The 20,904-nt window shown below is 31.6% G+C and overlaps 1 protein-coding gene across 4 annotated transcripts in view; it reads right to left on the bottom strand.

Annotated features, from left to right (window-relative positions):
• The window catches only part of ADAMTS20 (ADAM metallopeptidase with thrombospondin type 1 motif 20), a 149,931-nt gene that overhangs the window by 90,677 nt on the left and 38,350 nt on the right, over positions 1-20,904 (bottom strand). For 2 of the 4 annotated variants that reach the window (XM_039882260.1, XM_039882259.1), the window contains 6 exons: positions 17,405-17,664; positions 11,721-11,804; positions 11,093-11,217; positions 9,687-9,727; positions 2,014-2,119; positions 80-226 (listed from right to left, as the gene is read on the bottom strand). In XM_039882260.1, the coding sequence (XP_039738194.1) occupies positions 80-226; positions 2,014-2,119; positions 9,687-9,727; positions 11,093-11,217; positions 11,721-11,804; positions 17,405-17,664 (763 nt within the window). Of the gene's footprint in view, positions 1-79; positions 227-1,715; positions 1,849-2,013; positions 2,120-6,144; positions 6,222-9,686; positions 9,728-11,092; positions 11,218-11,720; positions 11,805-17,404; positions 17,665-20,904 lie in introns of those variants that run through there. The other 2 variants (XM_039882261.1, XM_039882262.1) reach the window with 2 other exon arrangements.

The following is a 20,904-nucleotide window of genomic DNA, read 5'->3' as shown; positions in this document are numbered from 1 at the left end:
AAAAAACATACAAATTTCAAATTTTATGACCTAATAAATCTTCAATAATTTAACTAAAGTAACATAAAATCAGACTTACTCTAGGAATTCAGTGATATATTTCTGACTACATTTTGACCAGGTCCAAGGACTGGTGTGGTAATTTAAAGTTGGAGCCATCACATGATATTGATGTTTAATTCCAGTTTCTTTACATTTAAAACTATCATCATGTGGAACATTAAATCTAAAAATAAAAACAATTAAGAATGCTAAAATATGTATACAACATTAGTAACAAATCTCATATTTATGTTATAATGTTAAATGCAGATAAAATTGGTTACATCAGAATTCGTATTCTTGATCTCTTCATAAAACATTATGAAACTAGGTTACCTTTGTGTTAAGAAGCACATGATCTCTGAGAAATACTAGATTATAACTTTGATGAGTAGCACAGTCTGTTGATATGATATCTGAATCTAAACAACCAAAATCTATAGACTGGATCACTTCAGCACAATGTGGACAAAGCATTCACTTAAAAATACCTGCAGTTTTGAACAGGCATATCCTAATAAATGTGTGGAAATATCAGGTAAAGCTGATACTACACTAAATCCTAAACCATCAATTATTACTAAAGTTTCAAAAGGACTTCTTTAATCCCTAATTTTATATCATTCTATAATATCTATCTATTTTATAAGAAACCTAACTACTGTTTCTGGTCTATAATCAATAAGTGATGATCAATAGAACTGAAGTAATAGAAACATTTCTATGTTTTAGGCAACCAAATCCTCACAAGAGCAATGATATTAAAAATAATTAGCGAGTCAGCAACAGATCCTTTGCATTCTTTTGAGGACCCAAGTATAAACTCGCAGTTAGAAGGAACAATGAAACCACCTGATTCAAGTCCTTGTCTGCTGAAACACGCACTTAAATCAATCTTTTAATTAAACTACTTACTCATATTCTAAAGACACCTAGAGTTTCTCAGGAAGAAAATAAATGTCTAAGATGGGACTCTCTGCAAGAACAGTTTCTAAAACCAGCAACTAGCACTTTTCAGATGTCATTGCAATGCGTCTATACCATCAGTTATGCTCCTAACCCTATTCCCCAATTAAACAACTTAGAAATCTGAGTGTGCATCTTGCTGATGCCCATGAGCTGTAACCATCCTCAAAGGGAACTGAAGAGACGCTAGTTTAATAAAAATGATCTCCACTTGGAATTATTCCAGCTGAATAATTTAATGATGTCAAGGCATGACCAGGAAAAAATATATAGTCAAACTAAGAGAGGCAACTCTAGCCTCGATTCCTTATTAGCAGATACCCCAGAAATCCTAGGAGTTCTGGGGTACATTTGGAATCATTTTTCAGAGGATGAGTTTGTAGAGGGGTTTCTGAATTTCAATAGAAGCTCCAAGGGAATCACTAGACATCACGGCCTCTGTTCTTAGAGCAGGGAACCCCAGTAGAACTTTTAATAATAAAGGAACAGATAGAACCCCAAATTTTTACAAACTACTATGGATCTGGGAGAAAGATTTTTTAAAAAATCTTAATTATTAATTATTAATAAATCCCCATGTGCTACATTCTCTACTGGGGCTCTGAGCTATAAAAGCAAGAAATGAGTTGGTATTACAAATATTTGGAGAAGTTGCTCAGAACTAGGATCCCTTGTAGGCCCTCCCATAAGATGGTAGAGGACAGTACCTGGTCATGTATAGGATAACAAGGAATAGAGGCCAGAAGTACTTGTCATGTAATCCAGTACAGTAAATGAAATAAAAGAATTCCCAAGTTCTAGTTCTTTGCTTAGTCTGTTGATCTGTGCGTCCTGCCTGACCTAACATAGATCACAAAAGAGCCAGAGTTAGGATTTCAGGGATAAGAATTGTACTAAAAATATTTTGTAAAGACATAAAGGTGCTATTTAATTGAAGATGAAATTTTTGGCATTCTAAATAGAATGAATAGAAGGCACAGTACTGAGGTGACAGAAGGTACTTACACATGCCCAAGTTCATGGGCTATGGTGAAGGCTGCACTAAGTCCATTTTCTTCACTAATAGAGCAGCTCCGTAAAGGATCACACAGGGTACCTAATTCTGCTAAACCTGAAAAATTTCACATTTGTATTTCATCAAAATGGGAAATACCATGGAGTAAGAACTAAATTTTAAAGTATTTACCATTGGCATTACTACTTAGAAATGAATGTAGAGTTGTTGTTAATAATGCATAAACATTTATAAGGTGATTTACTAAAGAAAATAATCCAAAAATATGAGGTAAGCAAACAATTTTTATAAAACAGAAAAAAAAAAGAATATTTGTTTTAGGAAGGATAATTTAGGCCACATTAGTGTAGATAGTAGGAAAAGCAATGAATGGTTAAATTAGTAGTAGAACAATAAAGAAAATAGCATGGAACACTATAAATCTATGAATATTCTTTAATTTTTTAAAGTTTTCAGGCAGCATACAATTTAATTTCATGATAACTAGCAAATGTGTGTTACATGCTTAGAATAGTGCCTAAAATTTAATATATGTTAAATAAAACATGATTATGACATAAGAATTATTGCAAGCACTCAATAATTTTGTAACTATTTCAGCAAAAGAAAATGTATCCTAAACATCTAGTCACTCTTATATAAAGAATAATGTGCTGAAAGATGAAGACAGTATGAACTGGCTGGACACCAAAGACAATAATAATTACAGTTGACAGAGTCCTTTAGAAGTAATCTAGAATAAGAAATTCAAAATAAGTGTTCATTACAACAATTCGTATTCCATAATCCAAATTTTATTTACTTTTAACATAATACCATGGTTTTTGCTATTACAATCCTTCAATATTTGCTTATAAATTTATCTGCTTTCCTACGATTTATTTTATAAAAGAGAAGAATTGTTCATGTATAGCCAATTTCTTACCATGCAATTTTTGCAGTTAGAAATGTCTTAATATAGAGTAGACTAGTATTATCTACTGTGTTAACTCTCTACTTCTACATACACTTTTGTTCATAAAGCTAAAAACAGACATTTTGCTAGCATTTAAAGTAAATATCCTAACAATTAGAATGTTTTTGTTGTGCTTTAAAAGATATAGTTTAACTGAAGAATCTAAAAACACCGGACAAATTCAGACTAACAAATTCATTCACCAATACTTTTTTCAACAAAAAGGAAAGATTTGCTCTTTCTGTCCCCAAGCCAAAAGGCCTTGCTTAGGCAAAGTTCCACCCCAAAGAGCTTTTTCTTAGTTACAATCAAGATCCAAAGCCAGCAAGAAAGAAAAAAAAAATTCTTTAACAGCCCTGGGTCCAAAGTGTGAGAATATTGTTTTCCTTAACTTTATAAAATTCATATTGTATGTAAAATGTTTTAGTCAGTTTTTGTCAATGTTATATTTCTCCTTTGTCAGAATCCTCTATTCCTTATGCCTTCATTAGTATTTTTAATCTGTCGAGTGGCTCAAATTCCACTATATTCATTTTCAGGGCCACGTAGATATTTGGTTGATAGTTTTTTACTAGATTCACTTGAGTTAGTACTGGGTTCTCTAAAAATGACAGAATAAAGTGGCAAGGACCCAAATTTGATACAGGTTCTCTGTATTTAGAAATGCAAGAAGTTACATGTCATCTAATCCCACTATCTTGAAGAATAAAAACCATTTTTCAACATACTCTGCAAAACATGCTCACAGATTAGGGAAACAATACCTGCAAAAGAAGATATAGCAGGAAACCTAGTAATAATTACCAACATTTTGTGTTTCATTAATAACTATACTTAGTCATTTTTCCACATATTTTAGATGAGAAAATGAAGTATGAATACTTGTGTAATGTCATCTTGGGAAACTCATGCTCATTTATAAAATTAGAATAATAGTTGTTCTTTATAGGTTTGTTGTGAAGATTCAATGAGTTAAATCATGTAAGAGCTTAATATAGTCTATAATATATAGAAAGCATTCAGATATATCAACTATCACTATCATCATTACCCTTGACTCAACAAAGGATATTAAGAATGCTTTCATTTTAATATTTCACATTTCTAAACGTTTTATGCATATAGAGGTGGCTGAAAACTACAAAAAATGAATGAGGCCTAGAGGACCACCCACTTCTATATGAATAGTCCAGAATGTCTAGCATCAAATCAGTTAAAAATAATAAGATATGGCAGACACAGTCACATTTAACTTTAGTAAAAAGATGCAACAACTGCACATAGAAATTGTAATAAATATATTCTATGGATTGTTATATAATTGAATCATAAGATACCCCTAAAAAGGCCAGAAAATAGTTTGCAGGGAGAAGAGAACAGGTCTGTTGTAAAAATTAGAGGAGCAGGTGTCTCTTTCCACATTTGTAGATTTGAGTTCCTAACAGATCTTCCTAACAAAAAGAAACTAGATCATTAATAAAAGCTATTTTTAATGAATATTAAGCTCACATGATTTACAATAACTGTCAAGTTCCAAGCTCTAAAATCTGACACATATTCTTTCCTTGCCACTCTCATACACATGTGTGCACACGCGCACACACACACACTCATACCCTGAGCTAAGTCCTAAGTGGTAAGCAATAAATAGCGAGAAGCTACTCTGAGAGTAAATACTAATAAAAGCAATATGATCCAGAGACTAAGAGCTTGCTAAAGGAAGCGACAAAGTTTAGGATATGATCCTGAGTTTTCCACATTAAGTCAAGGACCCTGTTAGTAATACCCTTTGGTTCACAGTAAAAACAGAAAATCCTCTGTGAAAGAAAGTACACACTTTTTAAGCATTCTGCCCCTAATATAATGGATTCACATTGAGTAAATATGAGCTCAACAAACATACAAACATATCAACATAAGAAAAAATGAGCAGGAACCAAATAATTTGGCCTTCAACTGTTTAAAATATGGGAACTATCAGAGATGGATATAAAATTACTCCAAATGAAATGTTTAAGTAAACATGAAAGGCAATTACAAATATGACCAAATATGAAAAGAATATAAACAGAATGAACAGGTAGATTTTGAATAATAACTAAGATCTATTAAATTGAAAAACATATGTTTAAATGAAAAATTCAAGGATAGTTGAATTATCAGATTAGAAGCAGCCAAAGAAAAAAATAATAAAAATGCATGTTAGAGCTGCTAGGATGAAGCATGAAGAGAAAAAAATGAAAGCATGGGAAAAAGAATGAGAAAACCAAATACAAATATAATTAGGGTCCCATGAGAAAGCAGAAAGAATATAAGGATAATATTTGAAAACAAATGGAAAATTTTCAGAATTGCTGAAGATATTGATCAATGAATATAGAAATCACAACATATCCCAAGTAGAATTAACAGAAAGAAATCTATTGACACAATTTTAATGAAACTACATTATATCTAAGACAAAGAAAGGCTCTTAACAAATAGCCAGAATGACAGATTACCAAGAATATAAAACTAAACAGACCATGCAATAATATTTACAAAATACTGACGGAAAATAACTATCAACTTAGAATTGGTACCTAGAAATATGGATAAAGACATTTCCATAAAAAATAAAATAGAGAATTTTTCACTAATATATCTTCACTAAAGAAACTTTTCAAGTATATAATTCGGGGGCGGGGGAGGAGAGTGGGGAAATTACCTCAGAAGCAAGGTTTGAGATGTAAGAAAAAATTATTAAAAATTTTGTAAAATGGGCACAGATTTAAGCAAATAAATATAAAACATTATCCTTTAATATGCAAAGTTTACAAAATGATAGAAAACAGTATCACATAAGGGAGGAGGAAGTTGAAAAAAGTTGGAATAATCTAAGATAGTGTTTGTTTAGGAGAGAGCTTTAGAAAAAGTTAACTTCAATATGCTAGTAAAAAGCCAGAATAACCTCAAAAATAGTAGAATATATACAATTTTCAACCTGCAAAGGGACAAGAAAAAATTTAAATGTAGTAACCCAAAGAAAGCCAAAAAAGTGGAGTCGGAGGAAGGAAGCACAGTAAAAAATAAACAGCAAAACCAATCAGATAAACAGAAAAAAACAAAATTATATATATATATGTCAATATATAACAATAATTACAATAAATGTAAATGTACTAACCAGTTATTATTATAGATGTTATTTTAAAAATCCAATTATATGTCATTTCCAAGGAAAATACTTAAAGTTCAAGGGCACTGGAAAATTGAAAGAAAAGATGTATCCTGCAAATACTAAACAAGAGAAAGCTGGGGGGTAGCTACAGTATTGTCAGACATAATATTTTAAATATATAACTATACTTTTTTCTTTAAAAAGCAGTATTAATCACTACACAATTGTAAAAGGTTCAATTCCAACTTATATGTACCAAAAAAGATGAAATGAAAAATTGTAATACTATATAGAAGAGTGACAGATATATACTCACATTTCAAGTTTGTTACCTAACAAGCAAAAAGTTAGTAAATATATAGTTGATTTGAACAACACAATTAGTAAGTTTGATTTAACAGACATATAGTACCCTGTGTACCAGAGCATTTTTAATTGATCACACTATAGACAAGGTAATATAAAAAGATTTTAAAAAATGGGTATCATATAGATCCTATTCTTCAACTGCAGTGAAATTAAATTAGAATTCAATAAACAAAAAACAGTAAGTCTTCACACATTGAAATTTTTAAATGCTTTTCTAAAAAGTCAAAGAAATCATGATAAAATTTACACTTTGATTTTTGAATGACATGAAAAATACCTATCGAAACTTGTGGGACACAAAAAGAAATGATACACTAAAGTAAATTGATAGTCTTAAATAATAAAATTAGGAAAGAAAAAATCCTGGATGTTAATCAGCTAACCAAACAATTTATATTACAAATAGAACAGCAGCAGTACACCGGGAAAAAAAAGTAGAGCAGAAATTAATGAAGTAAAAACAAGAGATAAAAACCAGTAGTCCTTTAAAAAGACAAATGCAATAGACAATATTACAGTGAAATTGAGCTATTAAAAATAAGAGTTGCAAATAAATAATATCAGAAATAAAATGAGGCACAACTATAGTTACACAGAACTTAATTTTAAAAAGCTCTGAAAATAATTTAAGCTAACACATTTTACTAGTCAAATATTTAGAAAAAAAATCTTTTAAAATATATTCAAGAAGATTTGATAAAAAGAAATAGTCTAATTACCATTAGAGAAATTAAATAGTTAAAAATCTTTCCACAAAGAAAACATGAAACCCGGATGGTTGTTTATCTAGGTAGGATCTTCCAAGCTTTCAAAATATAGACCATTCCAATATTATATAAAATTTTCCAGAGAATAGGCAAAGAAATGATACATTCCAACCAATTCTTTATGGTGACTAAAACCGTGGTATCAAAATTAAACAAATATAAAAGGTCATTTCACTCCTGAAAATATATGCATTATATGGAATCTAGCAGTGTGTTTTAAAAAAAGGCAAAAAGAAAAACCATGATCAAGATAAGTTTAGCATGAAAAAAATCTGTAAAAGGAATTCCCAGACTGATATAATAATTACATGATCATTTCAATATGTTCAAAAATTTTAAGAAATTAAAGCATACATCATTTTTTAAAGGCTCAAATCTAGGATAAGTTTATTTGCCAAAAACCTGTGGCAAATATTATTCTTAATGGTAAAACTTTATAAGAATTTCCTTTAAAATGCAGAAATAAAGGGCTAGTATTATCACTTTTATTCATACAAGAGGTTTTTATCTTGCAGTAAGACAAAAAAAATTACAAGGATTAAAGAAGGATAACTGCCATAATTCACAAATAATATAACTCTTCACATAAAAAAATCTAGATAAATTGTGAAGATTAATTAAAGTGGTGAATCAGGTGGCTGGATTTTAAAATCAATAAACCGAATAATCTATTGTATTTCTGTCAATCAACATACACCAATACACTAATAAAAGATGGAAGTCTAACAAAAGTTTACATGACAGGCTTAAAAGAAAATACATACTAGTGAAAGACATTTAAAAAGACCTACATAAATGCACAAATTATTATTTTATAATGATTTGACATGGTAGTCTAAAATTGTCATGGAAGAGGACCAAAAACAGCCAAAATAGTCTTAAAGAAAATAAGGTATAATTATATACCATATCAATTATCATGATTTATTATAGGGTTATAAAAATTAAAATAATGTGCATGGACTAAATAAAAAGTATTGACTAATGGAATGATGGGCTGATTTGCAGACACCACTAAAAAATAGAAATTTTACATATGACATTGCAGATTCTAAGGAAAGGAGGTGAACTATTCAACGTATGGTCTAAGGAAACTGGTTATCTAAATAGAAAAGGAACTAACAAAACTAGATCCCAATCTGATATCGTATCAAAGAAAATTATCCCTAACTTTTTAGAGATTTGTGAAAGGACAAATTTTTAAATGTTTACAAGAAAACAGGATGTTTAGAGTTTGAACTACAAAAGGGCTTCTTAAATAAGATACAAAATTGCTAACCCTAAAATTATAAATTTTTCTACATTATATATTTTCACACACACACACACACACACACACACACGACTTAGAAATAAATGTTTAAAAATATATTTGCAATACATAAAAACCAAAAAGGATTGGCATTAGAAAGTTATAAAGAACACCCAAAAAGCAGTAAGAAAATAAGAAATACCACGGCAGAAAAATAGGTAATGTTTCTTTCATTTCTTTCATTCTTCACAGAAAAGAAACTATAAATGGCCAGTAAATATAAGTTGCTCAAATTTATTAGTAATCATGGAACTAAAATTATTACTTCAATGAAATATACAACATTTAGATCGGCAAAAATGAGAAATCTAAAGATACTTTGTGTTTATATGGATATAATCAAAATATTGATACACTATAAATATGTAAATTGGTACAGCCACTTTAGAAAATAATTTGGTAAATCTTATAAAGCTGAAAATTAGCACATTTATTGACATAGAGTATAATTATAAGAATATACCCTAGCTCTTACAATGAAGTTAACAGAACACAGTTATACTCAGTCCAAATATCCACTGACAGAATATAGGACATGTGAACTATGGATAAAATATTATACAACAGTGAAAATGCATTAACTATAACTACAAAGCTCAAAAAAAAGCAAAACCAAACAATTTCTTTAGGAACACATACATATGTAATAAAACTGTTTTTCAAAAGATGGAAGGAAATGGCACATACAAAATTCATGGTATTGGCTACCTCTTGGGGAAATGAAAGGGAATAGAATAGAGGATGTGGACTATTGATAAAGTTCTAGCTCTTAAATCTGGTGGTAGATTCATGGCTATTCATTTTATTATTTTGCTTTAAATTTGTATGTAGGTTACTATGTATTATTTGGTATGAGCCAAATGTAATAAAACACTTTAAAATATGTCAAGCTTTGCACAGCAATTGATATTTAGTAATTGGCACATAAAAATGAGTTATTCTCTAAAATTTATAGAAGCAAAATCAAATAGTGATGACTATAATCATTGAGACAACTGATCAAAATGATTAAAAGTAAAAGAAAAAGAAAATCTAAACATTACCTCTAATAATTCAGTAAAAAATCATATAGGCTATATTTAATTTACAAAATAACTTACCTAGTGTGTCACATTTCTCTCTAGCTCCACAAATGTCTTCCCTTAAAACAAAAGATTTTGAAGTATTTTCAGAAAATATTTTTGTAACAAGCCAAAAGAAGCTTTAACTATGAAGTGACCATTACTACAAGCTGACTTCCAAAATCCAGTTCGTAAGCTCTCAATAAATTTAAATGTGGAGTAATATACCATTTGTGCATAGCAATAAGTAATGGGCGCTATATAGAAGTGATTGCTGTAAATCTCTGAAGCTTAACCAAGTTCAATGAAAAGCTTTCTAAGTGTATTTTTCACTTCTCCACCTTTACTTATGCAGTAGTATGTAATACACTCTTTTCTTGAAGTCTCAATGTCATTACAAGCCTCAGCGATTATTTTCTCCTGCAAAATAATGTTCTCAGATGTTATCAAGTTGCTTGTGTTTTTTTGCTTCTGCATTACTTAGTCCCTAACCATTCAATTTGACAGTAGTCTTGTCTCTTTCCTCATGGTCTCCTCCCACAGCCCTTTTCTCCCTCCTGTCTTTAATTTGTTATCTCCAGTTTTTGCTGCTTGGCTTCTAACTATAGTCCAGGGCAGAACCATGGACTGATAATAGAAAATTAAGTCAATTCTGATAATAGAAAATTAAGTCAATTCTGCTTTAGTTTTGCAAAGAGATAAAGCACACGGACTATATATCCCCCGTTATATATGGACCAAAGGATTTAACTTTGAGGTTCTAGAAAGCTGAGATTTCTCCAAGGGAGAGATTTATTTCCTTTGTTCAACCAACCAGCAACAACAACAACAACCCTAGAATCTAAATATTCTGGTAGTATCAGTGTTACTGAAACAAAGGTGTAAATCAGCACATATAGTGGCTTGTAAATAATCATTTTATAATAGCAGAAGCTGTTTTTTATATAATTAGATAAGTTTGAAGAAAACTCTAGAAAAGCAGCCTAGTAATTAAGACATGCATTGAGCATCAAAACAAGGAACAGATTCTTTTATGTGGCAGGACCATTTTATTAGAAAACCAAATAAATTTGAAAGCTCTTCTTTCCAAGTGATCAAGTGGAGAATGAACAAAATCTGTTCTCAGTTCCATAACCAAGTTAATTTCTGAATCTTTTTCCTAAGTCTCTTATTGTCACTAATATAATAAAGTAATTATTTTGTTTAAGTCAAACCATTACTTAACACCTAACATTGCTAATTTCCTAAGGAATCAACTAGTGTTCTAGTCTCAAAGATTAGAAGAATGCTTTCATTCAATAGTATCTTTTGTATACAAGTTCTCATAGAACACTGCAGTGTATTACTGATAAGGAATTAAGATTACAAGAAGTACCAGTGATTGATCATGCAGGAGGAAACGGTAAATAATTGCGATTAGAGGAGTTATATTTATAAAACTGTACCTAGTGATAAGAACAGCAGTATCATGGTGGGAAGGGTGAGCATCATCAAGAACATTCTGTGTTTGCTGCCATAAACAAAAGTTGCGTAACGTAGTAGCTGCATTAAAACTAATGACCGGTCCTTCCTGCACACAAAAATATGCAATATTACATCAAAATATTAATGGCTTCTTTTCCTTCAAAACTTGTCAGCACCCACACAATTTATCAAACAGCATTTTTATAGGCAAATGAAGTTGCAATCTCTCTCCCTAATATCTCAAACATATTTTAGCAATACTTGAGTCACTGTGACCAAAGCAGAACCTAATTAGACCCTCTCAATATAACCATCCAATATTTAGGATCAAAAAACTACCTTCTAAAAATTACCATCTTTTAAATCTTTCAACAGCAAGATTATAAAAGTGGATACCTGGATGTTTTCAATCTTAAATTTTTGTTACTCCCTCTGCTGTTATTCCATTTTATTTCCATCACAACAGAAAAAGTTAATTTCACTACTTTTGAGTTTTTTAAACGTAAATTTTTAAAAACCCTCATTTCTAATGAGTTTTGTGATCTATATATATAGCTGTGCTAGGAGCCTACCACAACTAAGATTACTAATTTCAGAACTGTTTCTTACCTGTTCATTATGAATTACAATTAATTTTACAATTACTATGTTTATAAGATTTCCAATACTTGAATCTTTGTAGATTGCCGCAACCTGCAAAGAAAGAAGTGTAGGATTAGATGCCTAAAGTGAATATTTCTTCTCAAAAGTAAATTGAAACCAGTCCAAGAGCATCAATTCTCCAACTGAGCTACACACTGGAATCTCCTAGGGAGCTTTCTTCCACAAATCCCGACACTCAAGCCACATCCCTTACCAATTAAGTCAGAATTTCTAGGGTTGAGACCCAGCCATCAGTATCTTTTAAAATTCCTCATTTTTTTAAAAATCATTCCAATGTGCAGCCAACTTTGAGAACCAGTATCCTAACCTTTGCTACTGTATCACCATATCACCTGGAGCTAATTAGAAATGAAGAATCTCAGGACCCAACCTGGGCTCGTGAGTCAAAATCTGCATCTTAACAAGATCCTCAAGTGATATGAACATGCATTAGAGCTTGGAAAATACTGTTCTGGATTCAGCAAGAAATTCACTTAATTCTGTGTCACAATCCACAGTTTATGTGCCCACAATACTCCATAAAAAAAAATGTTTTGTTTATTATTTTCTGATAGTTTTACCTAATTTTTCCTGCCATGGTTGCATATTTCCAATTCTAAGTATGTTTATGATTTTTAATGTTTAACATTACTGGATCCATGGAAGCAGATTCATCCAGAATCATATAAAGAGCCATAGGAGAGGTCGTGGGTCACAACCTAATGCTTAATTCTCTGTAACTGGAGAACTCAAGTCTATGAGGCACTGCATGGGCTCAGTTTGTGAGTTAAGGTGCCACCCATTTCACTAATTCATATCCTCTTCTTGTAGCCATCAGAGGTACCCAATGCAGTAAAAATGTCTTCCATGCTAAGGCCTCTGCCTTGCACTCCTTTAGAGACATAACTCTATGGTCTTGGACCACCTTAGCATTGAAAATTGCTTCTGAAACCTGGACCACCATCTCCTGGACCACTGCCCAAACCAAGACAGCAATTGCTTCAAGAGATGCTACTTCTCTCATTTAATAAATGTTCAGCATCTACTCTGTGCTTTGTTAGCTAGAAGCGACATGGTCCCTAATCTTGAGGAGATTGGTTTGCTAGAAATACCAGTGGTGGGGCCCTCGCTCCATTAGCCAAAGCTGCTTGAACGCAATGAGTAACATGACTGCTCCTGCTGCTTCTAGTGCCACACAGAGTACCAGAACCAGAGCCAAAAGCATCTCTGAAAATGCTAACACTGCAAGGTCGGGTTGGACTTACACATTCTAGCATCTTTCCTATTGTTTTAGCTGTGCAGCCAGACACAGGTTTGTCATCTCTACCTGAAGCCATGCCTTTGGCTTTGAGGGTGTCATTTATGGCAAAAGTGGTGGATGCCCCTGTAGGGTTTAGAGTAAGTTAAGACTAGGCCAATCAGATGATTGGTGATTTCAAGCATGTCTGTTAACACTGCAGTATTGCTTCTTTAAAATAGGGGCTGTGGAAATCTATAACTGAATTGATACTCATTTTCCATGCAACTTTAAAAAATATAACTACTGTAGAAAAGAAGTATACCCATATTGGTGACTTCAGAGTTGTACTTTGATTCTGTGAGTTTAAAAGTAGATGCTTTTCTAAGTCAAATTACAAGGTAAACTATACCTCAAAGGTATGCACAAGGGTTTTTTCCTCCTACAAATAAAACAGTCATGAAGACTTCTGTCACAGGTGATCATGCATTCCCAGTACTCCAGAGAAAATAACTTAAGCCCTATGAAGTATCTAAATGGCTAATTTCTCTACTCATTGCCCTAAATATGTTGACTACAAATGGCAATCTAGTTGTTATAACATTAGAGATAAAATATATAACCACAAAAGTATTTTCACTTTCAGAAGGACAAAGATGCTGCACCTGTACTGAGAACCAACCTACCAGGTGGAATTTGGAAACATATTCCCAGAGTTCTAACAGTGGAGTTTTAAATATATCACTACAGCACAATTTCCTTAAAATGTAATGTTAGAGAAAATGTAATTCAAGTAATTACATATGCAGTTCGGGTAATATTATAAAGCATAGTTACCTCACTTAGACCCAGGCTCAGATTCCAACTGCCACTCTTTGATAATTCCTACTTATCAAACTGCTATAAGGATTAAATGAGGTGGTGTACAGAAAGCATTTAGATTAGGGCTGGGTCCTAGGGATCAATGGTAGTTATTACCACTTATAAAACTTTTTCAGAATAAAAAGCATATGTTAGATATAATGCTAGTTTTAGTTCATGTGTTTCAAATTAGTTAACATAATATGCCCAATATAAAGCAAAGGATCAGTTTCATTATTTCTTGAAATTTTTATTAAATATCTAGTGCCTGTCAAACACTGTGTGTGTTGCAGAGATGAACAAGACATTATCTCTACCCTTAAAAAACTCGTTTTTCTTGAAGTAAAAGATACAAAAACAGATGGTTCAACTTAAATAATTCTTTATACACACATCTAAAAAAACTGTCAGATTGATATTTTGCTTTTATATTAAAATTATGTTTCTTTAAAGTCATCTCGCCCATTTAAATGTCTATAGCTTTTTTTGCTTTAAGTATTGACCTTCATAATCTATGTGCTCATACTTATGTACCTTTTACTATATTTTAATGTTTAAAGGTGCTATCATTGAATAACTATTCAATTAAGCTGAATTGTGAACCAGGCAGATGAATAACCATATGGTTATAAAGCCCTGTGTCATTGTAAATATATTACTGTAATCGCTACATTTTATGTGCTATGTATTAGAATTTTTACTAATCTAATTAAATGTATTTAATCTTTTATTCTTGAAATATGTATTTCCCTGGCATATAGAGTACACAGTTCTTTACAGGTATCAAAATAGTAAGCATTATTTCATAGCTATTTAGTGAAAGGTGAAGAAATGATGTGAATTACATTGTTTAAGTATTTCTAGGAAAATTCTAGGCAAAATTACTTCAAGCAAAGCATGAAAAAAATTACTATCACCATTAAATTATCAATCATTTTGAAATAATTTCTATATAGTTTCAGCAAAAGTTCGCATATGACATGTTTAAAGTCTGCCTTCTTTCTCATTTTAGCCATTTTTATAAATTGAGATAATTGACATGTAACATTGTATTAGTTTTAAGTATGCAACATAATGTTTTACTATATATTGCAAAATGATGGCCAAAATAAGGTAGCATCCATCACTACATATAGTTTCAATTTTTTCTTATGAGAAATTTACAGATCACTGCTCTTAGCAACTTTCAAATATACAATATTGTGAACCATAGTCCCACGCTGTACCTTATACCCCCAGAATAATTTATAACAAAATTTATACCTTTTGACCACCCTTACCTTCAAAGTCATCTATAAAAAAAAAACTGATTTTAACAAGTTAAACAAAATTTGTTTACAAAGATTACTACTCTTGTCAGAAAGACTTAAGTTAGAAAATGGTGACATAACCACATATGTACAAAAAGGAAATATGTGCAAAGAATTAAGAAGCAGAGCACTGAGTTGAAGAAAGGAAAAGGTAACATAAATGGTCATAAAGCATGAAAGTAAATCATTAGTTTTTATTTCAGTGTGGTTCAAATTTTTCCCTGTCTTGAATAATACCAGTAAAAGCAACTCAGAGTTGAACGCAATGATATTAAGTCACTGTAATGCACATGAAGATTTTTAGTTGATAAATGCCTCTAAATAACAGTGACTATATTTTAATAGGGCTAATTCCATGAGTATAACATGATGCTTAAACTTACATTATTAAATCTATAACAAGATTATGAAGTCAAAACTTGTAAGCACAGTGGATTGTGGCAGTCTTAGACACATTAATATTTTCAAGGTTTAATAGTAAGTCATTGAATATCAAAATAAATCTGTTGAAGAATGTAATTGCCTTAGTTTATACATATCTTAGTAGTTTAATAATGCATATGTAAATGCTATTTTAATTTGATAATGTAACCTAAATTCTCTAAGGATAAAAGATTTGAAATAACAAATAATTGGACATCTCTGCTTATTTAACACACTTATTGCATTATATATACTATATACCACAATTTTGTTCTTCCCAAGTAATTTTAATGTTAATCCCAAAACCCTCTGAATAGGAATCACTATTTTCCTAGGAATACAGCATTCTAAGAAGTGAATTAAATCATACACATTATTTCTACATCACTGCACATTTTGTTAAATTGTTGAAAGCAAAGAAAAAGTTAAAGACAGAATAACATGTAGGATGGGTAAGGATAGGTAATCGTCTCTGTATATAATCCATTTGTCAATGCTGAAAGCACTCAACAAATTCCTCTATATCTGGAGCTCAACACAAAAATTATTTTTCATTACTTTGAATTTTTCTCTAAATGGCTCTCGATCATATTCCAAGTCTAAATCACATTTTCATCTTTTTCCTAAATTACTATGACCAAGAACATTACCAACATTCTGAGTGTGTGAATAAATGCAGTTAATGTCTTCTTAAAAATGAGGGCAAAATATGCGAAAGTTGAACTGGCCCCTTCCCCAACAGCAAACATCTGGGGACACTTAGGTGGGGACAGCATTCCTCTTACCTGTTTAGAGCAGTTTTGGAAATGTAATTCACGAGTGGAGTTAAAAACAAGTTGTTTTACAATCTCTATGTAGTGTGACCAAGTGTCCCAGTTTGCCCAAGACTGAGGGGTTTCCAGAGACATAAGACTTAGAAAGTCACAAGAAAACAAGAAAAATGTCACTCTCCAAAGTTTCCTTTCACCTTTAACTTATTTATATCTATGAATATAGCTATGATCACATTTTTTCACTAATAAAATAACAACATATGTACAGAACCCTAAAGTCTGCTGAACATTCTTTCAATGAAAGAGAATTAAGCCCTAAACCCAAGTAATTTAGAACTCATTCTATTTCTGAAGAGGAAAGAAAGTGTGTGTGTCTATATCTATATGTACGTATATGTGTGTGTACAGATCAGATACAGAGTGCTACCACTAACACAGAAGTGGTGCGCTTCCCTGGCACTAGAATTCTGTCCTAAGGATAGTGGCACCATCACTGTTCAACAGAGAAATAAACATCGAATAAGGAACTTTCATAGCTATTGTGATCTTACATCATAAATTTGCTAAAGCACCTCTATTAGTAATAACCTATCCTTTTATCCCCATAAATACATTTATAACTTAAAATATCATAGGTCTCAATTTCTGATTTGACCATTGTATCAGTAGTAAAAATAATATCCCCTTCCCTCTGTGTAAAAATAGGGTGAGGTTTAAAAATTCAGATTTAAGGGGCAAAAAGATCAATGCTACTAGGATCTTCCCTGTCACTAGTGGGGCAGAAGCCATTCATGTGAAATCATTCAAGCATTTTCTACAAGTAGTTTCAGAGATTTTAATGTTTTAGAAAGTTGTCCAAGTAACAGAATAGAATGAATAATTGCTATGTATCTAACTAATCTAAATTTCAATGAATTATTTTTGCCTTAAACCTAGATAAAATTCACTTACATTTAGAGTTTGGGAAAACTTTTTTATTATTAAATGTGAAAAAAATATTGTATCAAACATTTTAGAAAATATAAAAGACCTGTTAAGTTTACTTACAATTGACATTAGAGTTAGTACATAGTGCTGTAAGTTCTGTCCATGATGATGAACCATTTTGGCGTCAGCTGTAACCATAACTTCCACATATCTTGGATATGATAAAAAACGTTTTTTCCTGGAATGTAATTGACTTCTTTCATTTTCCAGTGATGCATTTTTTGAAGGGTATCCTAGAACAATTGCCGTCTTTATATTAAGATCTTCATTCATGTTGCTGTAGTTATGAAAGGGTAAAGGAGTTTTCTTTATTTGACTTTCTGGGGGCAAAAAAAGAATATAAGGTGGAGTCTTTAAATTGTAACTGAAAATATGACACCAAATAGTCAAAAGTAACATTTAAACATCTACTTTCAATGTAAAACGATTAAAGGACAAAAAATATTTAAAACAGTGTTATTCAGCATTATCGTGAGCATTACTATTCATAGTAATAAGAAACTAAAGTTCTTAGAAGTTTCTAAAGTTTCATAGAAAGAAACTAAAGTTCTTAAACATTGTTTCACAGATGAACTTTTTCTAATTCCTACAACCAGCCTATCTTTTAATATGACTATGCTCCTAGGTCTTAAAGTTTATCGCAGTGGGAAATTCTGGAAATTTGGCAAATTGAGTGCACAGGCCTAAACTCTGTCCTATGATCTTTTTCTCTTGGGATGATTCAACCACTAAAATATCCATGACCAATTATTGGACTCTGGAGAAGACCCAGATACATCTTCTATATACAAATGACAGCACTTTCAGTAAGAAGGTAAATATTGAGGTAAATATTCATGTTTTATTTGTTCATTTTATACAAAATAAACTTCTTGAGTACCTACTGTATGTCAGGAAACATTTATAAATAGAAGAGCAAAGAGCACCTCATAAAGCTTATGCCCTGGTAGGAAAAGAAAATAATAAACACATATTTAAGGTTAAATTTAAGGTAACTTTAAGTGCTTCAAATAACAATTTAACCAAGGGACAAAGTGGCTCTATCTGCCCAAATGGCTAAAATTAAAAACAAACGAACAAACAAACAAAAAATGATAATACCAAGTATTGTTACGATAATACCAAGTATTGATGACTTTGGATAACTATCTGGCAATTTCTAAGCGAAGTTAGACATATATCTTCCCCATGACCCTACAATTCTACTCCTAGATATATACCTAAGAGAAGGAAAACGTTATGTCCACAAAAAGATTTAAGAATGTTCATAGCATATAAACCAATGGACTAGAACACAGAGCCTAGAAATAAGTCTTTATGTATATGGTTAAATGATGTTCACCATGGGTACCGAGACAATTCAATGGGAAAAAAAAAAAACAGTCTCTTCAACAAATGGTGTTAGAAAAACTGGATATTCACATGCAAAAGAATGAAATTAGACTCTTATGGCATTTATAAAAATTAATTCAAAATGAATTAAAGACCTGAAAGTAAGACCCCAAACTCATACTCCTGAAATAAAACAGAGGAAAAGCTTCATGGCATTGGATTTGGCAATAATTTATTGATATGAAGCCAAAGCACAGGCAATAAAAGAAAAAGAAATGGGACCCTATCAAATTTTAAAAATGTCTGTGCAAAAGAAACAATCATAGTGAAAAGGTGACCTACTAAATGGAAGAAAATATTTGCAACCATATCTCTGGTATGGGGTTAATATCCAGAACATTAAAAACAAACAAACAACAACAAAAACCTCCTAGAATTCAACAAAAAGAACAAAATTAACCTGATTAAAAAAATGGGCAAAGGACTTGAATAGACATTTCACCAAAGATAACATAGGAATAGCCAATAAACATATGAGAAGATGCTTAACATTACAAATCATTAGAGAAATCCAAATCAAAAATACAATGAGATCACTTCACACCCATTTGGATAGCTACTATTTAAAACAAAACAAAACAAAACAGACAAAAAACAGAAGTGTTGGCAAAGATGTGGAAAAATTAGAATCCTTGCAAACCGTTGGTGAGATATAAAATGGTGCAACTGCTTTTGAAAAATGAAATAAAGGAGCCTTCAAAGAATTATAGCTAGAAGTACCATGTGATCCAGGCACTCTATCAGAAGAGAAGATCCTCTATTTTTGAGTTTATATCCAAAAGAATTGAAAGTAGGGGCTTGAAGAGATTTTGTACACATATGTTTTCTGTAGTATTATTCACAATAGTCAAAGGTGAAAGCAACCCAATGGCCACTGATGGATAAAAGGATAAATGAAATGTGGTATATACATACAATGAATTATTGTTAAAATTCATTGGAGGAAATGGAGGAAATTGTTACAACTATTACATGCTACAACATGTACAAAACTTGCTAAGTACTTTTACTTTTTGGTTCTTTGACCTCAAAGGCGAGGGAAGTAAAAGGAAAAATAAATGAATAGGACTACATCAAACTAAAAAGCTTCTGCACTGCAAAAAAAACCGTCCACAAGGTAAAGAGACAAGCATCTGAATGAGAACAAATATCTGTAAGTAATGCTTCCGATAAAGGCCTAATATCCAAAATATACAAAGAACTCATATGACTCAATAACAAAAAAACAAATGATCCAATCAAAAAACGGGCAGAGGACCTGAACAGACACTTCTCACTAGAGAACATACAAATGGCCAATAAACATATGAAAAGATGCTCATCATTACTAGCTATTAGGAAAATGCAAATCAAAACCACAATGAGATACATCTCAAACCTGTTAGAATAGCTGTTCTCAACAGGAAAAGTAATAACAAGTGTTGGAGAGGATGCAGAGAAAAAAGAACCCTCATACACTGCTGGTAGGACTGCAGATTGGTACAGCCACTATAGAAAACAGTATGGAGGCTCCTTAAAAAACTAAGAATTGATCTACCATATGATACAGCAATCCCTCTACTGGGTATTTACCCCAAAGACTTGAAAACCCATATCCGAAAAGATATTTGCACAACGATGTTCATAGCAGCGTTATTCACAGTGGCCAGGACATGGAAGCAGTCCAAGTGTCCTACAACAGATGATTGTCTAAAGAAGCTGTGGTACATAAATACAACAGATTATTACTGAGCCATAAGAAGGGATGAAATACTGCCATTTGCAACAACATGGATGGACCTTGAGATAATCATGCTAAGCAAAATACACCAGAGAGAAGTTGAAATCCACATGCTATCATTTATATGTGGGATATAAACCTAAAAGCAACATGACAGAGACTCATGGACATGACTAGTGGTTACTAGTAGGTAGGGGGGAGGGAGTAGGTAGATGGGGTAAAAGGGGTCAAATATGTGGTAACAGAAAGAAATTTAACTATGGGTGGTGAACACGCAATGCAATATATATGCCTTACTGTTGAATTATACAGCTGAGACTTACTGGATTTCATTAACCAATGTCATCATAATAAAATAAATAAAATAATTGTTGATAAAAAAACCTTGCTAAGTAAAATAATCCCATCACAAAAAGACAAATCCTGTATAATTTTACTTATGAGGTAT

This window comes from Pteropus medius, unplaced genomic scaffold (assembly GCF_902729225.1).
Source record: "Pteropus medius unplaced genomic scaffold, Ma_sr-lr_union100, whole genome shotgun sequence".
Lineage (NCBI taxonomy): Eukaryota > Metazoa > Chordata > Mammalia > Chiroptera > Pteropodidae > Pteropus > Pteropus medius.
Note: the sequence above shows the minus strand (reverse complement) of the source record. Positions and strands in the feature narration are given on the sequence as shown.